The following is a 15,104-nucleotide window of genomic DNA, read 5'->3' as shown; positions in this document are numbered from 1 at the left end:
ATGTGATATCATTACAATGTGGAAAAAACCAGAGGTGGATGCCACATTATTGGTAAACAAAGTGTGTCCATGGGCAAAGAGTACCCCTGTATTATGCTTCAAAAAAACCAGTATTTAAATTTTTGTGTTAATGGACATATCAAAGACAATTCTAGAGTTATGAGTACAAAACTGAAATCTCATAGGAGGACAATTAATTAATTAGCATGGTCCTCATATAAATGGATAATTCATATTATTCCTTGTGATACATCATTGTCCAACAATAATAGTGTGCCTAATACATTTGACTTGCAACCTTGGTTTGGTACAATTTATCATTTTAGCTACTTTGTCGAGACTCATGACACACACATATCGAATATGCAGGTGTATAATGCTGGCATTATACAATTTTCATACGGGCACTAAGTAATTCACCATTGATTATATTACTCTTTCTTGATGGATTCTGAAAGCCTTGAAGCCGCATCCTTAATGAGTCCGAAGGACTCGACAAAGTCATCCAAAAGTTGACTATAATTTGGAAATATTTCCTCATCAACTGATAAAACTATCTTAATAGTGTTATTATAACTCTGGTAGTGCACAATCAAAGCCTGCAAAAGAAACCTTTGTGATTAATTACAAATCAGGGTGGCAGAATGATTGAATTTTATATGTTTACTTCCATTTCTATTTTTTCCATGGTGGAGTTTTACTTGTATTGTTCCAAGATGTTAACCTAGCTTGGTTGGGTGTGTGTATTCATGTATGCCCACACAAAACCAAGTTATCTCCATAGTCGCGTAGCTATTTAATGACAAAACTATCCGCATAGCTATATCTAGAATGGCATCTAACCATATGTGGTGTCTTGGGTTCAAGTTCACTTACAAAAGAAGAGGAGGAGGAGGAAATGCAGCAACACAGATACTCCTAACTATCTCATTGTTCTATAAACTCCATTGGAGAGAAGTTTCAGAGTACACCTTGCCTAGTTTTGAGTACTCTTGAACTCGAATTTGGTCCGTCTAGTTATATATGTTTACTTTCTCCTTGGTCCATCTATAATTTTGAATATAACTATATGACCATATGGTAAATCATGTATAATGTTGTAGTTCTGTATTATCCTTTTTTTCCAATAAACCAAAAAGATCAAATGGGTGGTTTGATCATTTAGATAGAGTGACTTTCTATTCCAAAGCGAAGCATTACGACTGATGTCCTTGCATTGTGGATTGTTTTGTAGATGAGTTGAGTTTGATAAAAGTAAAATTTTGGTTTAAGATTGAAGGTTTTTCGACGTAAGATCGTGGGTGACTTACTTGGGGAACTCCATAAACGCTAGGCGCAATGAAGACAACTGGATGCCCACACAACTCTATTTTTTCAATTGGTCCAACCAAGTTTGAGAATGAAATAGTTGTATTGGCGAACATACGGCGGAAGGTAAAAGCGCCTGCCTGCTTGGATTGTCAAGTCAAACAGTTACAAACTTGGATAATAACTAGTAAAAACAATGTTAGTTTATTTAACAAGGAGTTTCTTAATTTGTGTAATTCGATTTTACGAAAAACATATAAGTAAATGGGTATAAAATATACCTTCAGACCAAACATTTTGACAAAAACTTCACTTGTCTTACATGTGAAGATAGCTTCAAGTGAGCTCTTTTTCCTGTCCACGGTCATCTTAGCCTTGCGAACATATGCAAGTGGATCATTGTGCATTGCTAAATGAAATGGAAGGAGGATGTAGCCTAGTTGATTTCCCCATGCCACATCGTTGCTCCTACCGGATTCTATCATATTAGCATATGCCTGTACATAGTTGTAAGAAAACATTAGACTAAAATAATGATATGCTTTGTAATGAGATGATCTCTTGCATTCCAAAATAATTTACGTTTCAACACAAACACATGCAGTCAAACTACTAGTATTACACACTGGAATTAATTAGATTCTTCAGGTGTACATATACTCCCTCCTTTTCGGTTTATAGGGCTCAATTCAAAAATCTCATCAACCAAGGTAGATGGTGAGTGGTGGAATAATTTTTGTAGTTTGCAAAACCAGTCAATTAATGCGCTTGTTTTCCTCAAACAATTGTGTTTACCAATGCATTAATTACAATGTATGCATGCACAAAACACATGCATTGGTCAATTTTCTTTTAATACTTGCATGCAATGATTTAATGCACCTTGAAATCTGAACATGTGATGGGGAACAACCAAATTGAGCCTTATAAAACGGGAAAACTAAAATTCTGAGATAAGCCTTATAAACCGGAAAGGAGGGAGTATGATCTCAATAGTTTTACTAGAGTTGTTTCATAATACAATGATTCATACTATTCTTTTACTAACATTCATATGAAAAGTACTGGGCCAAACTTGCGGGTTGAAAATCGTTCTGACAACTGAAATGTCGTATATTCACGTAAGTAAGGCATAGTCATTCGGAGCGCAGAAACATAAATGAATATCAATAATGACGTTTTTTGGAAATTTACACATTTTGGTGAAAGAAAAACTTTTCTTCTGATGGAAATGAAAAAACTTACTTGTAGGCTAGCGGTTGGCCTTGTATTTACAAGGAGGACAGACCGCAACCATGTTCTGTAGGTGTCAGTGCCACCTAACACAAGTTGAAGATCATTTACATGAATTAATGTGTATAGCAAGTACAGTACGTTTGCTTGTGGGAGAAACTGTATACCCTCGTTGTCCGGCTTACATTACTTACCAGAGTTGCGAAAGTAATAGCGTGACAGAGCAGCGGAAGTTGCCCCAACCAGCACATCATTGACAGTCTCCAGAAAGAAAAAAACACCGACAAAATTAATTATTCGCAAAAAGGACCAAATTAATTAATACTAGTAGAGAATAAATAGAGCGGCCGCGCGTTAATGTTCGGGCACAACTCACTTCAAGCTGTGTGACATACTATCAGCTAATATTAGCACGCAAATAGCTAGACGCACACAGAAGCATAATTATAACCGCTAAGGCCACACATGTCAAGAGATAAAACTGATGATATCAGATTAAAGATGATTTTGAGATTAAAAACATTCTATAGCTTAAAGTGTATGCTTACAATATGTTTTAACTGATATCAGATTAAAGATGATTTTGAGATTAAAAACATTCTATAGATTAAAGATGATTTTGAGTATCAAGGTTTGGTTAAGAAAATTGAACACTTTTAGGCTAGTCATAGTGGTGAGTAACTTAGATTAGTGTCATGAACATTAGTCTATGTTACTATTGCCTTCATAGTGCAAAGTGTCATAGAAGCAGTACCATTTATTTATTTTGCGGGGTGAAGTGGTATCATATATGGTTGCATTTATTAACTACCTTGATACATGTCAAGAGTATATTGCTGTGAACTAATTGTACAACTATTTATGTCTGGCTCGGAGGAAATGCCGTACGTACATAGTAATAGTGTAGAGATGGGGATTTTAGAAGAGTTATGTGATCATCGATCCATCGAACAGGCAGCTAGATAGCTAGTAGGACATATATATATACTTACGCAACTCATGGCATTCTTGATGAACTTGACGTCGTCCAAGCTAAGGCTCCGGTGCACAAAGCGCCTACGGGGGTTCAACATGACGTCGCCGTCCGCACGTCTGAAGGGTGTCCACGGGTCCCTCAGGAACACAGTCGTCGCAGCGAATAAGCTGACGTCCACCATGGTGTTCCATGCGAGCACGAGATACGGCCAGATCCACGTGATGAACGCTGCTAGGGCGCCAGGGGATGTCGGCTCACGGCGCCGCGGCGCGTAGATGGCGCCTGTGCGCGCCGGCGGCTCCGGCATGGCCGGCAGGCGTGTCGGGTCGGCGGCGCTGCGCGCGGACGCCAGGAGGAGTGTGATGAGCGACATCCCGTCGCCGAGGGAGTGGTGCACGCGGGCCACCACGGTGGAGGCCGCCTCGGAGGTTGGGAAGTCGAGGAAGTGGAACTCCCATAGCGGGCGGGAGCGGTCCATGGGGAGCGTGTACACCGAGGCCACGTAGTCCTCCACGGCCCGGTCCGGGTCGGCCGCCACGGCGGCGGGGTCAAGCGTCGGGACGATCATGTGGTCCTCCACGTTCACCGCCGTGCGCGCCCACCGCGGGTTGTTGCCGTCCTTTGACCCATCTGTGACCTGCCGTGAACGAACGCACAGGCACTCACGGGTGAAATTAACCTAGTGACAAAATCGCTGCTTATAGCTTTTACTTATAGCTGTAGATATACCTGGATGCTGCGGAAGCGTGGGAAACGGGCAAGTTCCGCGGCAACGCCGGCGCTGAAGACCGGTAGGTTTACGGGCGAACCAAGGCCGATGGTAACGACGATGTATATACCTTCCATGAGTCTTGCAGTAGGGGTGACAGGCTCTTCCTCCTCGGTAGCCGCCGAGAAATCGTCCGTCGTCGTCCATTCGGCCGGTGCCGATCTCGGCGTGCGTATCGGGAGCAATCGGCTAGTTGGCGCGGAGGCTATCGAGGGGCTGACACTGCTAGCGTCCATAGCTACTCTTTTCAAGAGAGGATCGCTGCATGTACTACGGAGTGATCTGCTCGATCTGTAGGTAGTAGGTGTAGGTATTTATAGGATGAGGAGTATGTGTTTCTCTTTCCGTGACCTTCCTGACTAGCTTGTACAGACACGCGGAAGATTGGTAAAAGACCTCGCAAGAAAAAACAAACTGGTACGAGTATGTATACCTCCTCCGTCAAAGTTGTGCTATAGTTGAGACACTTATATTAAAATTATATTAGGATTGAAGAAAGTATAATCCCCTCCGTCTCATAATATAAGAGCAGTTTTGACACACTACATTAGTGCTATCAATACCGCTCTTATATTATGGCACGGAAGGGGTGTTAATTAATGAAAGGCACACTGGTCCTTGAGGAAATAAAGATGGCGGCAGTTTGAAAGCGTAGTCCAATCTCGCAAAAAAAGAAAGAAAACGTAGTCCAGTGCGAGACCTTAAAAGCAGCATATAATAAGAATTTCAAAGGAGTCCAGAAGAAAAGAAGTACTACGTACATTTTAATGCGCCGGCGTGGTAGTCTTTCTTGGTCAAGTAACACTATCAGAACAGCTGAGACCGTTGGTAGTTGCCGGTCTGATCATATTCAACAGTAAACATCGGGCTCCTCGGCTACCATTGATGAGCTTCTCCCTCTATTTCATTTCATAAAAAGGACCACATTTGAATGCCGTCACCACATTTGAATGCCGTCATGGTAATTCACATTCAAATGTGGTCCTTTAAGCCAAAAATTCTGAAGAAACCTGCACGTGGAGATTGCCCTAGAAAGTATTGCATAACTGGGTTTTCATTCATATATCCCCGCAAAAAAGGGGGGTTTCATTGATATAATGGAACGGGGGAGCAATGGCAAAGCCAACATCCAAAAAAATGTACCCACAAAAAAAACATCCAAAAAAATGTGTGTACAGAGTCCACTAAAATTCCTAGCTTTACTCAAATTTCCTCATTTATTTGATGTATATTGGTCTATATATGTGCATTATAAATGATATAGACCAATATACATCAGCCAAGCTCATATTGAGATCGTTTACGTTTTGGATCTAGTTAAACGTAAAGGCCGCACAGATGTATTTTGCTCAAATTCTGGTAACAACTGGTTGTTACGTTGCTTCATGATGTTGCATTTTGTTTTATAAACTTGTCATAGTAACATAAACAGTGTTTTGTTTGGAAAACACAAAGTCCTGAAATTTGAGAAATTTACAGATATGGAGACTTCAATCTAGTAGGTGAGATTGGAGTGTCTCAAGCTGATCTCTATTACAGAACAGCTTGCTCATTTCCATTTTAACTAAGACTATTATCTGATGCTCCCTCCGTCCCGAATTACTTGTTGCAGAAATGGATAGAAATTGATATATCTAGAACTAAAAATACATCTAGATACATCCATTTCTGCAGCAAGTAACTTGGGATGGAGGGAGTATAATTGTAAGCATGTTAAATTCTTCTGGGATATGTTTTTTCAGATTCCTCTGAACAAGAAAAACAAAAAAGAGACTTACTGCTGAAGAACTCATCATTTCACTAACTGCTTCATAGTTTGGTAAGCGGGCCAGTCAATTACAATATCAGTTATTGCTGAACCTGCATCAGAGGATCAATAAATATACCTAGGTGGAACAAAATATTTTACTATGAAAAGTTAGTTTACATAAATTTACAAGGTCCCACCGGATACAGCACACAGCTTGAACTAAACGAGAACTGACAGCTTTGATACTGTACCTTAGTTGTACCCTACATAGAAATAGCATCATTTTGCTCTGTTTCTAATCTACTTGATATCAGAAAAAACCTTATTGCCTGGCCTTTGATAAATGTCAATAACATTTTAAGTACTTTGGATAACAAACTAGCTAAGATCATCGGTTTCATGTCGTGACTCAGGGAACATATATGATGATCTGGAAATTTTGGGCCAACATGGAAACCTTGTCAGAGATGGTAAGCAATCAAAAATACATACAGCTGAACTGAAATGTGAAACCATGGCAATGCTTTGGTTCTAGTGATTGCAAATGGTTTATAATAGTTATGTATAGTTTCAGGTGTGCTGAGCAACTGTATTGTTTCAGTTACATCTGTGCTGCACAACTAATTCAGAACAAGTGTATGTTCATGTATACACTAACACGCAAACACGGATCAACGAAATTAGCAGATACTGCATTTGAGACCGCCACAAAACATTGACAGCAAGTTCCATCAGTAGATGGGGTGCTGTCAGTACAAAACTTTGCAGGGTTTTTTTTACAGTACAAAATTTTGCAGGTTTACTTGTACAGTTGTACCAATGGACAGGTAATAATAACCAATAAAAAGAACAGACAGGTATAAGCTCAACAACTGGGCTGCTTAGACACCATCTGAGCCGCTACAAAACACCACCGGTTCTTCAACAGTTTACGAGTTAGAAACACCACTAAAAAGGCTAAACAGGTTGGTCGAAAACTATCCCCGACACCCTCCAGACACAGCTGTTAAGCAGAAAGCAGCATGTCTGCCAGGGTAGAAAGAAAGGACCAAGCAACAGTAACTTGCACCTTGCAGAAACCAAGATCACATACGCCATGACTCGTGCCGGCATTCATCTGTGTAAAGAGAGCGGTATCTGTCGCGACCAAACCTTTCTTATCACCCGTCCCACGGCCCAGCACGGAAACCAACAGCTGTCCCCTTAATTCTACAGAAACAACGCGCCTTGAAAGCTCAATCACACCATCCGAGTTGACAGGCATTTTTCCATCTCGAGAAGCAAGCAACACCATCTCCCCATTTTCCATGCTGGCAGTGCGGCAAGTAACAACTCCTTGAACATGGTCGTCCCATGACCCATCAATAACTTGGACAGTGACAGTGGCCTCGACTGAAGGAAGCAACGGCGCATATGCAAACTCAAGCGTGCAGCGCTTGCAGGTGATGCGTGTAGATTCCACCTCATCAGAATGATAAGCTTTGTGGTAGCTGAAGACTTTGAAAGCCAACAGTTCATCTTTTCCAGGCTCTGTTTTGCTCTTTACTTTTAGCTGAACTTCAAACGCAATCGGATCAATTAACACGAGCGCACGAGATGGGCCGGTTAACATCAACCATGGATCCTGCAAGCATCATCATCATCAGTTAATCAACCAAATTGACAGTCTAGTAGTATACTAGACAGCAGTGGGAGAAGGAAGAAAGAAAGCCAAACTAAGCAGACAGGCATGCTTAGATAGATGGTGCTCACTTCTTGGGTGAGGGTTTGACAGTCATCCCTAGTGCGATTGAAGAGGAAGTTGCGGTTGTGATCTACAGAGTCCCTCGCAGCAACCAAGCCATGGACATGCAGAGGCCACTGGAGACCATCTTTGCTAATCTCGGTGACTCGGATGTAGAAGATCTGCAAGGTACAATCAGGAGCGGCGTAGCTTGGGATGGGTTCGAATGTATGGCGCATGGGACCAAGAGCCGCTACATGTAGAAAAAATGTGAAGAGAATTATATAGCAACACTAGGAGCTTGTCAGCAGGAAACTACATGCCATACTTGCAGGAAGCAAAATTGTGATTGTGGTTTCACCAATCACCATCCATGTTGTTGTCCATCCAAGCATTGTCGGGTATTTACATGGACTGGGTTGGCTAATTCTCCTACGTTATGCAAAGAGGTCTCTGACATAATCTACTCTTTCCGTTCTTAAATATAAGTCTTTCTAGAGATTCCACTACGGACTACATACAGACCAAAATGAGTGAATCTATACTCTAAAGTATGTCTATATACACCTGTATCTGTATGTAGTCCGCATTGAAATCTATAAAAAAGACTTATATTTAGGAAAGGAGGGAGTATATTGTAGGAAAACAAAATTACTCATCATTCGATTCCTAAATTACTACTAGTGCCGTGTGTAGGACAACAAAATCCCTTCACTTTACTCCCCTGCATCGACTTTCGCCCTCCAATTCATCATTTGATTCGCGGCAAGAAGAGAACAGATTCGACTGACACTCACTTTGGTCGTCGAAGGAGCCGAAGTGGTCGGCGTAGAGACAGTCCCAGAGTTCGCGATAATCGGGGATCTCGTCCTCCTCCCTCAGCTCTATGGGCTCCTCCTCCCTGAGAGCCCGCATGAACTCCTCGCGGTCTCGGCGATCGTCCCTCCTGTAGGACGAGGGCTTCTTCTGGCGGGCCTTCCGCAGCGCCTTCCTCTTCCCTCTGCCGGTCACCCTTGCGTTGTTGCCGGCCTCCGCCCCGCCGGTGCTGACCAGCTCCGTCCCCGCCAGCCCGCCGGCCGCCATATCCCCCTTCGTCTCCTAGGGTTTTTCCCCCTCGCTTTTCTGTTTTTTTCTATTTCCTTTCTTCTTTTTCTCCTTCGAAATTGGGGGTGCGCGGCGGCTCTGGATCGATCACCTTCGGCTCGGGCCAGCTCGTGGCTCGGGTCGGGAGTAGCACAACCGAACGCGAACACAAACGCTCGTGTTCGACTCGGCAAGAGTACGGATGGGCTCGAGCGGGACGAGTCCGGCCGGATGCGCGCGCGTCTTTTTATTTTTTTAAGGAAATATCTTTTCTTGACCTCACATATTGTACGTATTAGTTAATATAAAACAGAGTACAATTGCACATACACAAGCGAAAACAAGCACAAAGACCGGGAGATGTACAGTAAACACCGTAGAAAAAACCCTACATAAAAATATATAATAAATAAGTCCTTAGTCCCTGCAAACAACCAAATCTGAAGTCGCCGTCAACAGTCAGCGCCACCGAGACGCACACGAGGAAAGAGGTGGAGCACCAGCAAACCAAATCCAGACCAGCACCATAGCCTTGTAGGCGTTGTGAGCCGAAGACCAGACCTGCAAAACAGGCACTTGACGATGTGGCATGTCGGCCGAGGATGTTCCCCGCGCCAACCTGGATACATATCTAACATATCCCGCCGTTGTTGTTGGGGGGAAACGCCAAGTCCACAGCCGTCGGGCCACGAACCTTGTACCAGCACCAATCTGTCACACTTGACGACGACGCCATAAGAGCCGACAACCAGCAGACACAAGAAGCATAAGGCCGACCGGTCCAAACAAACGACAAGAAGACACATCAGCTCAGTTGTGCCGCCAGGAAAAACGTCGCTGTGGCGAGGAAGAGACCGACACCACCTTATTCGACGCAACATCAATCTCACCAAATTGGTACTAGTAGACGAAGACGAAGCCCTAAACCTAAGGAACAACAGGAGGAGAAATAGGAGCCAACCCCCCTCCATCAACCACAGGAGCAGTGGACGGAGAGAGGTGGAGATCACCGCTCGCCAACGTCCAAGGGCGGCAGAAACTGTCGCTCTGCGAAGCAGTTAGCTTTTGCGAGAGTGAAACCGTAACTGGATGGTTTTTTTAAAAGGAAACTAGGTAATTGGCCGTGCGTTACAATGGAAACATGAATATTCTGCTGAGCATGAATCTACCCACACCAACAGCAACAAACAAATCATGCGTAAACATATCATTATTGTATCAGTCCCTAAGCAGCATCAAGTGAATATGTAGCAAGAAATCAATATGGCAAAACAAATGTCAAGGAGCAAAGTATTTTTCTTGTGGGCATTGTTATTTGGCGAACATTCACCAGGCGACCAATCTTGGCGAACACCATTCCAGCCATCCGATTCTGACGACACCCGATCGGGTGCCAGGTCAGCTCTCTCGACTCGTTCGCTATACCAACTCTCCTCGTGAACACCCCTTTTTATTTCTACAAAAAAAGGGTATTGTGAATATTTCTGGTCAAACCAACTTTTATTTATTTGAGTTAATTTGTTTTTAAATTTTACTTTTCAATTAAAAAATCTAGAAATTCCTACTTTTTTGAACGAACACAAATCCCTTTTTTTAGTGGGCCTAAGCACCGGCGGCAAGAACAACGACAGCGGGTTCTTGAACACTTCCGTTGCGAAAAGCGTGTGCGCTCTTCTGGTCCACCTTTACTCCTACATGGCGACATGCATCCCGCAGATCTCACGCTCGTCTATATATCACATGGCGATGGAATCCCCTGCGTTGGATCTTGGTGATCAATGGCGCCATGCTGGAGCTGGGCAGTCGCATGCTCCCTCCGGCGTCCCCGTCGAGATCACCCTCAGCGTTGCGGATGGGTCGGGGATTGACAACCCTAACCGTTGGCCCGCCCTCTATCCTGTCATTAGAACGTCACACACGTTTGTAGGGGCGTTCCTTAGGCAAAAAAATAGTTGGGGAATTCGGATAGGAGCTGGTTGGGCTTGATTGTTCGTTGAAGAGATCGATAAATCCACTAATAATCCCCAAGTGCAAGGTATTGTCGTAGCACTTTCCCACAATGAAGGTGGTAAGTATGACATGTTGAACCCACAAAGAGATAATGATAAGATAAATATTCTCTCGGGTCCTATCTTCCACTGATACAACCCAGCGTACATCAAACATTTGCTTTGCCTATGAAATAATACTAGAAGTACTTTGCGATAATGAAAAGAAGTTTTGCAAGGTAGTAAAGAACTTGTATATAAAAGTAAGGTGTTGTTTGAGTAAAAGTATAATAGAGTAAAGATAACGAGTGGGGAAAAGTGGTAGTAGGATGTGCGGAATTATCCCTAGGCAATTAGCTAAGTTACTAAACTGATTATCATCATTGCAGTTTATATGTGGGAGAGGCCTCTGCTAACGTAGTATTCATACTTTTAATCATATGTACCTATGATTTAAACTATTAGCAAGCATCCACAAATACTAACATTGTTCCTTAAGGTAAACCCAAACATAGCATTAACATATACTGGCCCCTTTGAATTCCATATGATTATGCATCAATTTGTACACTCAATCTCGGCAATATCTAACACTTCGGTCGTCCTATGCATAGTCCTATTAACATACTACTAACCCTAAGGTTTGATCCACACGCCGCTCATATGATGGGCACCAAAGGATAGCAACATAACCACATGCAACTCAAATCAATCACAGTAATTCACTAATTAATCCATAGGACAAAAATAATCTACTCACATATAATAGCGGTGAAATAAATCATTGGATAATAACTCATAGCATCAAACATCATGTTTAAGTAGGGGATTACACAGGTTTGCGGGAGAGTGGACCACTGTATATGAACCTTTCCCTGACTAATCTTATTTATATTTTTATGATGTAAATGTTATATGTGTGATGTGTTGATTTGTAAGTTTGTTATGTGATGTATTAGTGTTGTATCTTCTCATTTTGTGGAGGAAAACTTCTATGTTGTGTGTTGTATTTTTTATATGGTTACACTAATGATTTGTTTTACTTAGTGAATGAAATAATGGGCAATATGGGCTAAAATATAGATAGGGTAGAGCAAGCCAAGGTCCATAGTAATTACCAATACAATAGATAGGTAGATAAAAAAGCTAGGTAGATAAAATAAAAATATTTGGATAGAAAATAATATAGAAATAAATCGCCCATGGCCCAATAAATAATGCATTGGATGGGCCCAAATATTTTGATTAAAAAAGGATCGTATTGATGGGATGCCACGTTGAATGGCACAATGGAGCCCACCTCATCGTAAATCAATGATGGTTTATTTCAGCACACAATCCAGCTGGGCCCTGGTCAGGACCAAATGGGCCTAGGGCAGATCTTTGATGGTCAACAACCAAAACATGTGATGGTTTGGAGGTGCATCACGGCTTTCAACCTATGATAGGGAATACATAACGAGTCTCAACAACCGTCACCAATACACTTGTGTGCCAGTTTTTTGAGTGATATGTGATGGTTCGGGACCTCCATTCATAAAAAAAAATCTAATAGTGTGCATTATACACAGTTATGGTATAATTATTGTGCTTCATACAATGCAACACATCATTATCCAACAATAATAGTGAACTTAATACATTTGACTTCCATCCCTTGTTGTAGAGTTTCTGATTTTAATTACTATTGATGCGTGAGTCATGAGACACACATCAAACATGTGGGAGTATACTGCTTGCATTATGCAGTTTCAGAAAGCACACTAATGCATTTGTATGTTGATTATCCCTTCTTGACATGTGTTGAAAGCCTTGAAGCCGCATCCTTAATGTGCCCGAAAGACTCAACAAAGTCATCCAGAAGTTGAGTATAATTTGGAATTATTTCCTCATCGACTGACAGAATTACCTTAATAGTGCTATTGTAACTCTGATAGTGTACAACTAAAGCCTGCAAAAAGAAAGGTAATTAAATACAAAATCAGGTTGCAGATGATTAGAATATTCTAGGTTTATTTCCAGTCTCTTTTATATTTTTGCAATCAATTTTTCCCTGATTGTTTCAAGGATCCGGGCTTACATTTTTATGTGTATATGCCTACCCAAGGTCAAGTCATCTCCTAAATTCAGGAGCCATTGGTGATGAACTATTCGGAGAGATGTATATAGAGTTGCATCTAACCATCTATTGCGTTTTGGGTTAAAGTTCACAGTCACAAAAAAAGAGTGGAAATGCAACTACATAGTTACTCCTACTTAAACTTGTTATTTCATATCTCTATTGGCGAGAGGTGTGAGAGCACACACCTTGTTTTGAGTACTCTTTAACTCAAATTTGTTCCTTCTTATTGTATACATTGTGGTTCCTCCAAGGTGCATCCACCATTTTGGATATAAATGTACAACGAAGTATAAACTAAGGAAGCATATGTGGTTTTTGATGTTTTGAGTTCTAATTCTTGTTTTTTTGTTTGTTCTAGTAAACCGGATTAGCTTGCCCAATTTTTTTTTATAATTCATACGTACTAGAGTACTTATGTTTGAAAGCGCTGAATACCAATGTCCTTGCATTGTGGACAATGTGGTGGATGATTTGGGTTGACAAAAGTACAAATGTGGCTTAAGGTTGAAGGTTTCGATGTAAGATCATGGCTAACTTACTTGTGGAATACCATAAACGGTAGGTGCAATGGAGACAAATGGGTGTCCATAGAACTCTACTTGCTCTGTTGGTCCAACCATGTTCGAGAACGTAGTAGTTGTATTCGTGAGCATACGACCGATGATAAAAGCACCTGCCTGCTTGGATTGTCAAGTTGAACAATTATAAAATGGAGAATAATAACTAAATAAAAGAAGTGTTAATTTGCTAGACAATGAGTTGCTTAATTGTCTAAGTTTGATATTAGGAAAACATATCAATACAAACGGGAAAAAGAAATACCTTCAGGCCAAACATTTTGACAAAAAGCTCGCTAATCTTACACGTGAAGATAACTTCAAGTGAGCTCTTTTTTCTATCCAAGGTCTTCTTTGCCTTCCGAACATATGCAAGTGGATCATCGTGTACCACTAATTGAAATGGAAGGAGGATGTAGCCTATTTGATTTCCCCATGCCACATCATTACTTTTACCCGATTCTATCATATTAACATATGTCTGCACATAGTTGTAAGAAAACATTAGATTAAAGTTATGATACACTACAAATTAATAATATATTCTCAAGCTTGCATTTGGAAACTAATTATGGATCAGCAAATGAGTAATGAAACTAGCTACTCCAAGAGTGACTAGTAATATACAATGATTTTTTTCGCCTGATCATGTGAACATATGTAAAATCATTAGTTTGTCATATTTTCATAGATACCATGATTTATATTCTTTTACTAACATAATCATATGGATTTTATGACCAAATTTGCATGTTGGAGATTGTCCCGATGTCCGAAACGTCATCTAATTACATAAGGAAGAGGAGTAATATTTTGGTGACAGAGATATATAAATGAAAAAAAAATCAATAACTAATGACATGCATTTGAAATTTCATGCATATTTCCATAAAGAAACTTACTTGTAGGCTAGCTGTTGGCCTTGTATTTACAGGGAGGACACATCGCAAACATAGTTTGCGTGTCTTAGGGTAACCTAACATAATTTGAAGATAAGTTGCAGAAACATGTACAGTAAAAACAACAGATTGTCACAACGTACATCTCTTACCAGACTTACGAAAGTAATATTGTGATAGAGCAGCAGAAGTGACTCCGACTAGCACATCATTAACAGTCTGTGGAAAGAAAATAAAAATACAGAAAATGGCGCTTCAACGACTAGTTTAATCTGGCTCGAAAGAGATGAGCTTGCTGATAGCTATAGGTCATATTATCATATATATACTCCCTCCGTCCCATAATATATGACTTTTTAACACTATACACAGTGTCAAAAAACGTCACAGAGGTGGTATATACTTACGCAGTTCATGGCATTCTTGATGAACTTGACGTCGTCCAAGCTAAAGCTCCGGTGCACGAAGCGCCTGCGGGGGTTCAACGTAACTTCACTGTCCCCGCGTCTGAAGAGCGTGTTCGGGTCTCTCAGAAACAGAATCGTCGCAGCAAAGAAGATGACGTCCACCACGGTGTTCCATGCAAGCACGAGGTACGGCCAAACCCATGCGACGAACGCCGCCAGGGCGCCCGAGGGCAGCGGCTGCCGGTGTTGCGGCTCGTAGATGGCGCCCGTGCGCGCCGGCTGCTCCGGC

General features: G+C 41.5%; 3 protein-coding genes across 3 annotated transcripts; all 3 read right to left on the bottom strand.

Annotated features, from left to right (window-relative positions):
- Positions 1-216: 216 nt before the first annotated feature.
- Positions 217-4,585, bottom strand: LOC123122321 (wax ester synthase/diacylglycerol acyltransferase 11). Its single transcript, XM_044542510.1, has 7 exons — positions 4,247-4,585; positions 3,534-4,154; positions 2,736-2,802; positions 2,554-2,627; positions 1,590-1,805; positions 1,311-1,448; positions 217-599 (listed from the first exon to the last, which is right to left on the bottom strand). The coding sequence occupies exons 1-7, from the start codon at positions 4,520-4,522 to the stop codon at positions 432-434; spliced, it is 1,560 nt and encodes a 519-aa protein (XP_044398445.1). The 5' UTR covers positions 4,523-4,585; the 3' UTR covers positions 217-431.
- Positions 4,586-6,790: 2,205 nt separating this feature from the next.
- LOC123122323 (uncharacterized) lies at positions 6,791-9,025 on the bottom strand. The gene is made up of 3 exons (XM_044542512.1): positions 8,557-9,025; positions 7,789-8,012; positions 6,791-7,660 (listed from the first exon to the last, which is right to left on the bottom strand). The coding sequence occupies exons 1-3, from the start codon at positions 8,840-8,842 to the stop codon at positions 7,043-7,045; spliced, it is 1,128 nt and encodes a 375-aa protein (XP_044398447.1). The 5' UTR covers positions 8,843-9,025; the 3' UTR covers positions 6,791-7,042.
- A 3,342-nt stretch (positions 9,026-12,367) lies between these two features.
- Positions 12,368-15,098, bottom strand: LOC123122324 (wax ester synthase/diacylglycerol acyltransferase 4). The gene is made up of 6 exons (XM_044542513.1): positions 14,816-15,098; positions 14,561-14,627; positions 14,412-14,485; positions 13,775-13,990; positions 13,492-13,629; positions 12,368-12,781 (listed from the first exon to the last, which is right to left on the bottom strand). Exons 1-6 carry the CDS (start codon positions 14,822-14,824, stop codon positions 12,614-12,616), a joined length of 672 nt encoding a protein of 223 aa, XP_044398448.1. The 5' UTR covers positions 14,825-15,098; the 3' UTR covers positions 12,368-12,613.
- Between the last annotated feature and the right edge of the window lie 6 nt (positions 15,099-15,104).

The sequence above is a fragment of the Triticum aestivum genome, chromosome 5D (genome assembly GCF_018294505.1).
Source record: "Triticum aestivum cultivar Chinese Spring chromosome 5D, IWGSC CS RefSeq v2.1, whole genome shotgun sequence".
Classification (NCBI taxonomy): Eukaryota; Viridiplantae; Streptophyta; class Magnoliopsida; order Poales; family Poaceae; genus Triticum; species Triticum aestivum.
Note: the sequence above shows the minus strand (reverse complement) of the source record. Positions and strands in the feature narration are given on the sequence as shown.

Coding starts and splice junctions, on each gene's coding strand:
- LOC123122321 (XM_044542510.1), bottom strand. CDS start 4,522: ATGGACGCTAGCAGTGTCAGCCCCTCGATAGCCTCCGCGCCAACTAGC. Junction 2,803..3,533: donor TCAAGAATGCCATGAGTTGC/GTAAGTATATAT, acceptor TTCTTTCTGGAG/ACTGTCAATGATGTGCTGGT. Junction 1,449..1,589: donor TCAAAATGTTTGGTCTGAAG/GTATATTTTATA, acceptor CAATCCAAGCAG/GCAGGCGCTTTTACCTTCCG.
- LOC123122323 (XM_044542512.1), bottom strand. CDS start 8,842: ATGGCGGCCGGCGGGCTGGCGGGGACGGAGCTGGTCAGCACCGGCGGG. Junction 8,013..8,556: donor CGGCTCCTTCGACGACCAAA/GTGAGTGTCAGT, acceptor TTCTACATGTAG/CGGCTCTTGGTCCCATGCGC. Junction 7,661..7,788: donor GTCAAACCCTCACCCAAGAA/GTGAGCACCATC, acceptor TGATGCTTGCAG/GATCCATGGTTGATGTTAAC.
- LOC123122324 (XM_044542513.1), bottom strand. Junction 14,486..14,560: donor ATATTACTTTCGTAAGTCTG/GTAAGAGATGTA, acceptor AAATTATGTTAG/GTTACCCTAAGACACGCAAA. Junction 12,782..13,491: donor CCGTTTATGGTATTCCACAA/GTAAGTTAGCCA, acceptor TTCTTTTTGCAG/GCTTTAGTTGTACACTATCA.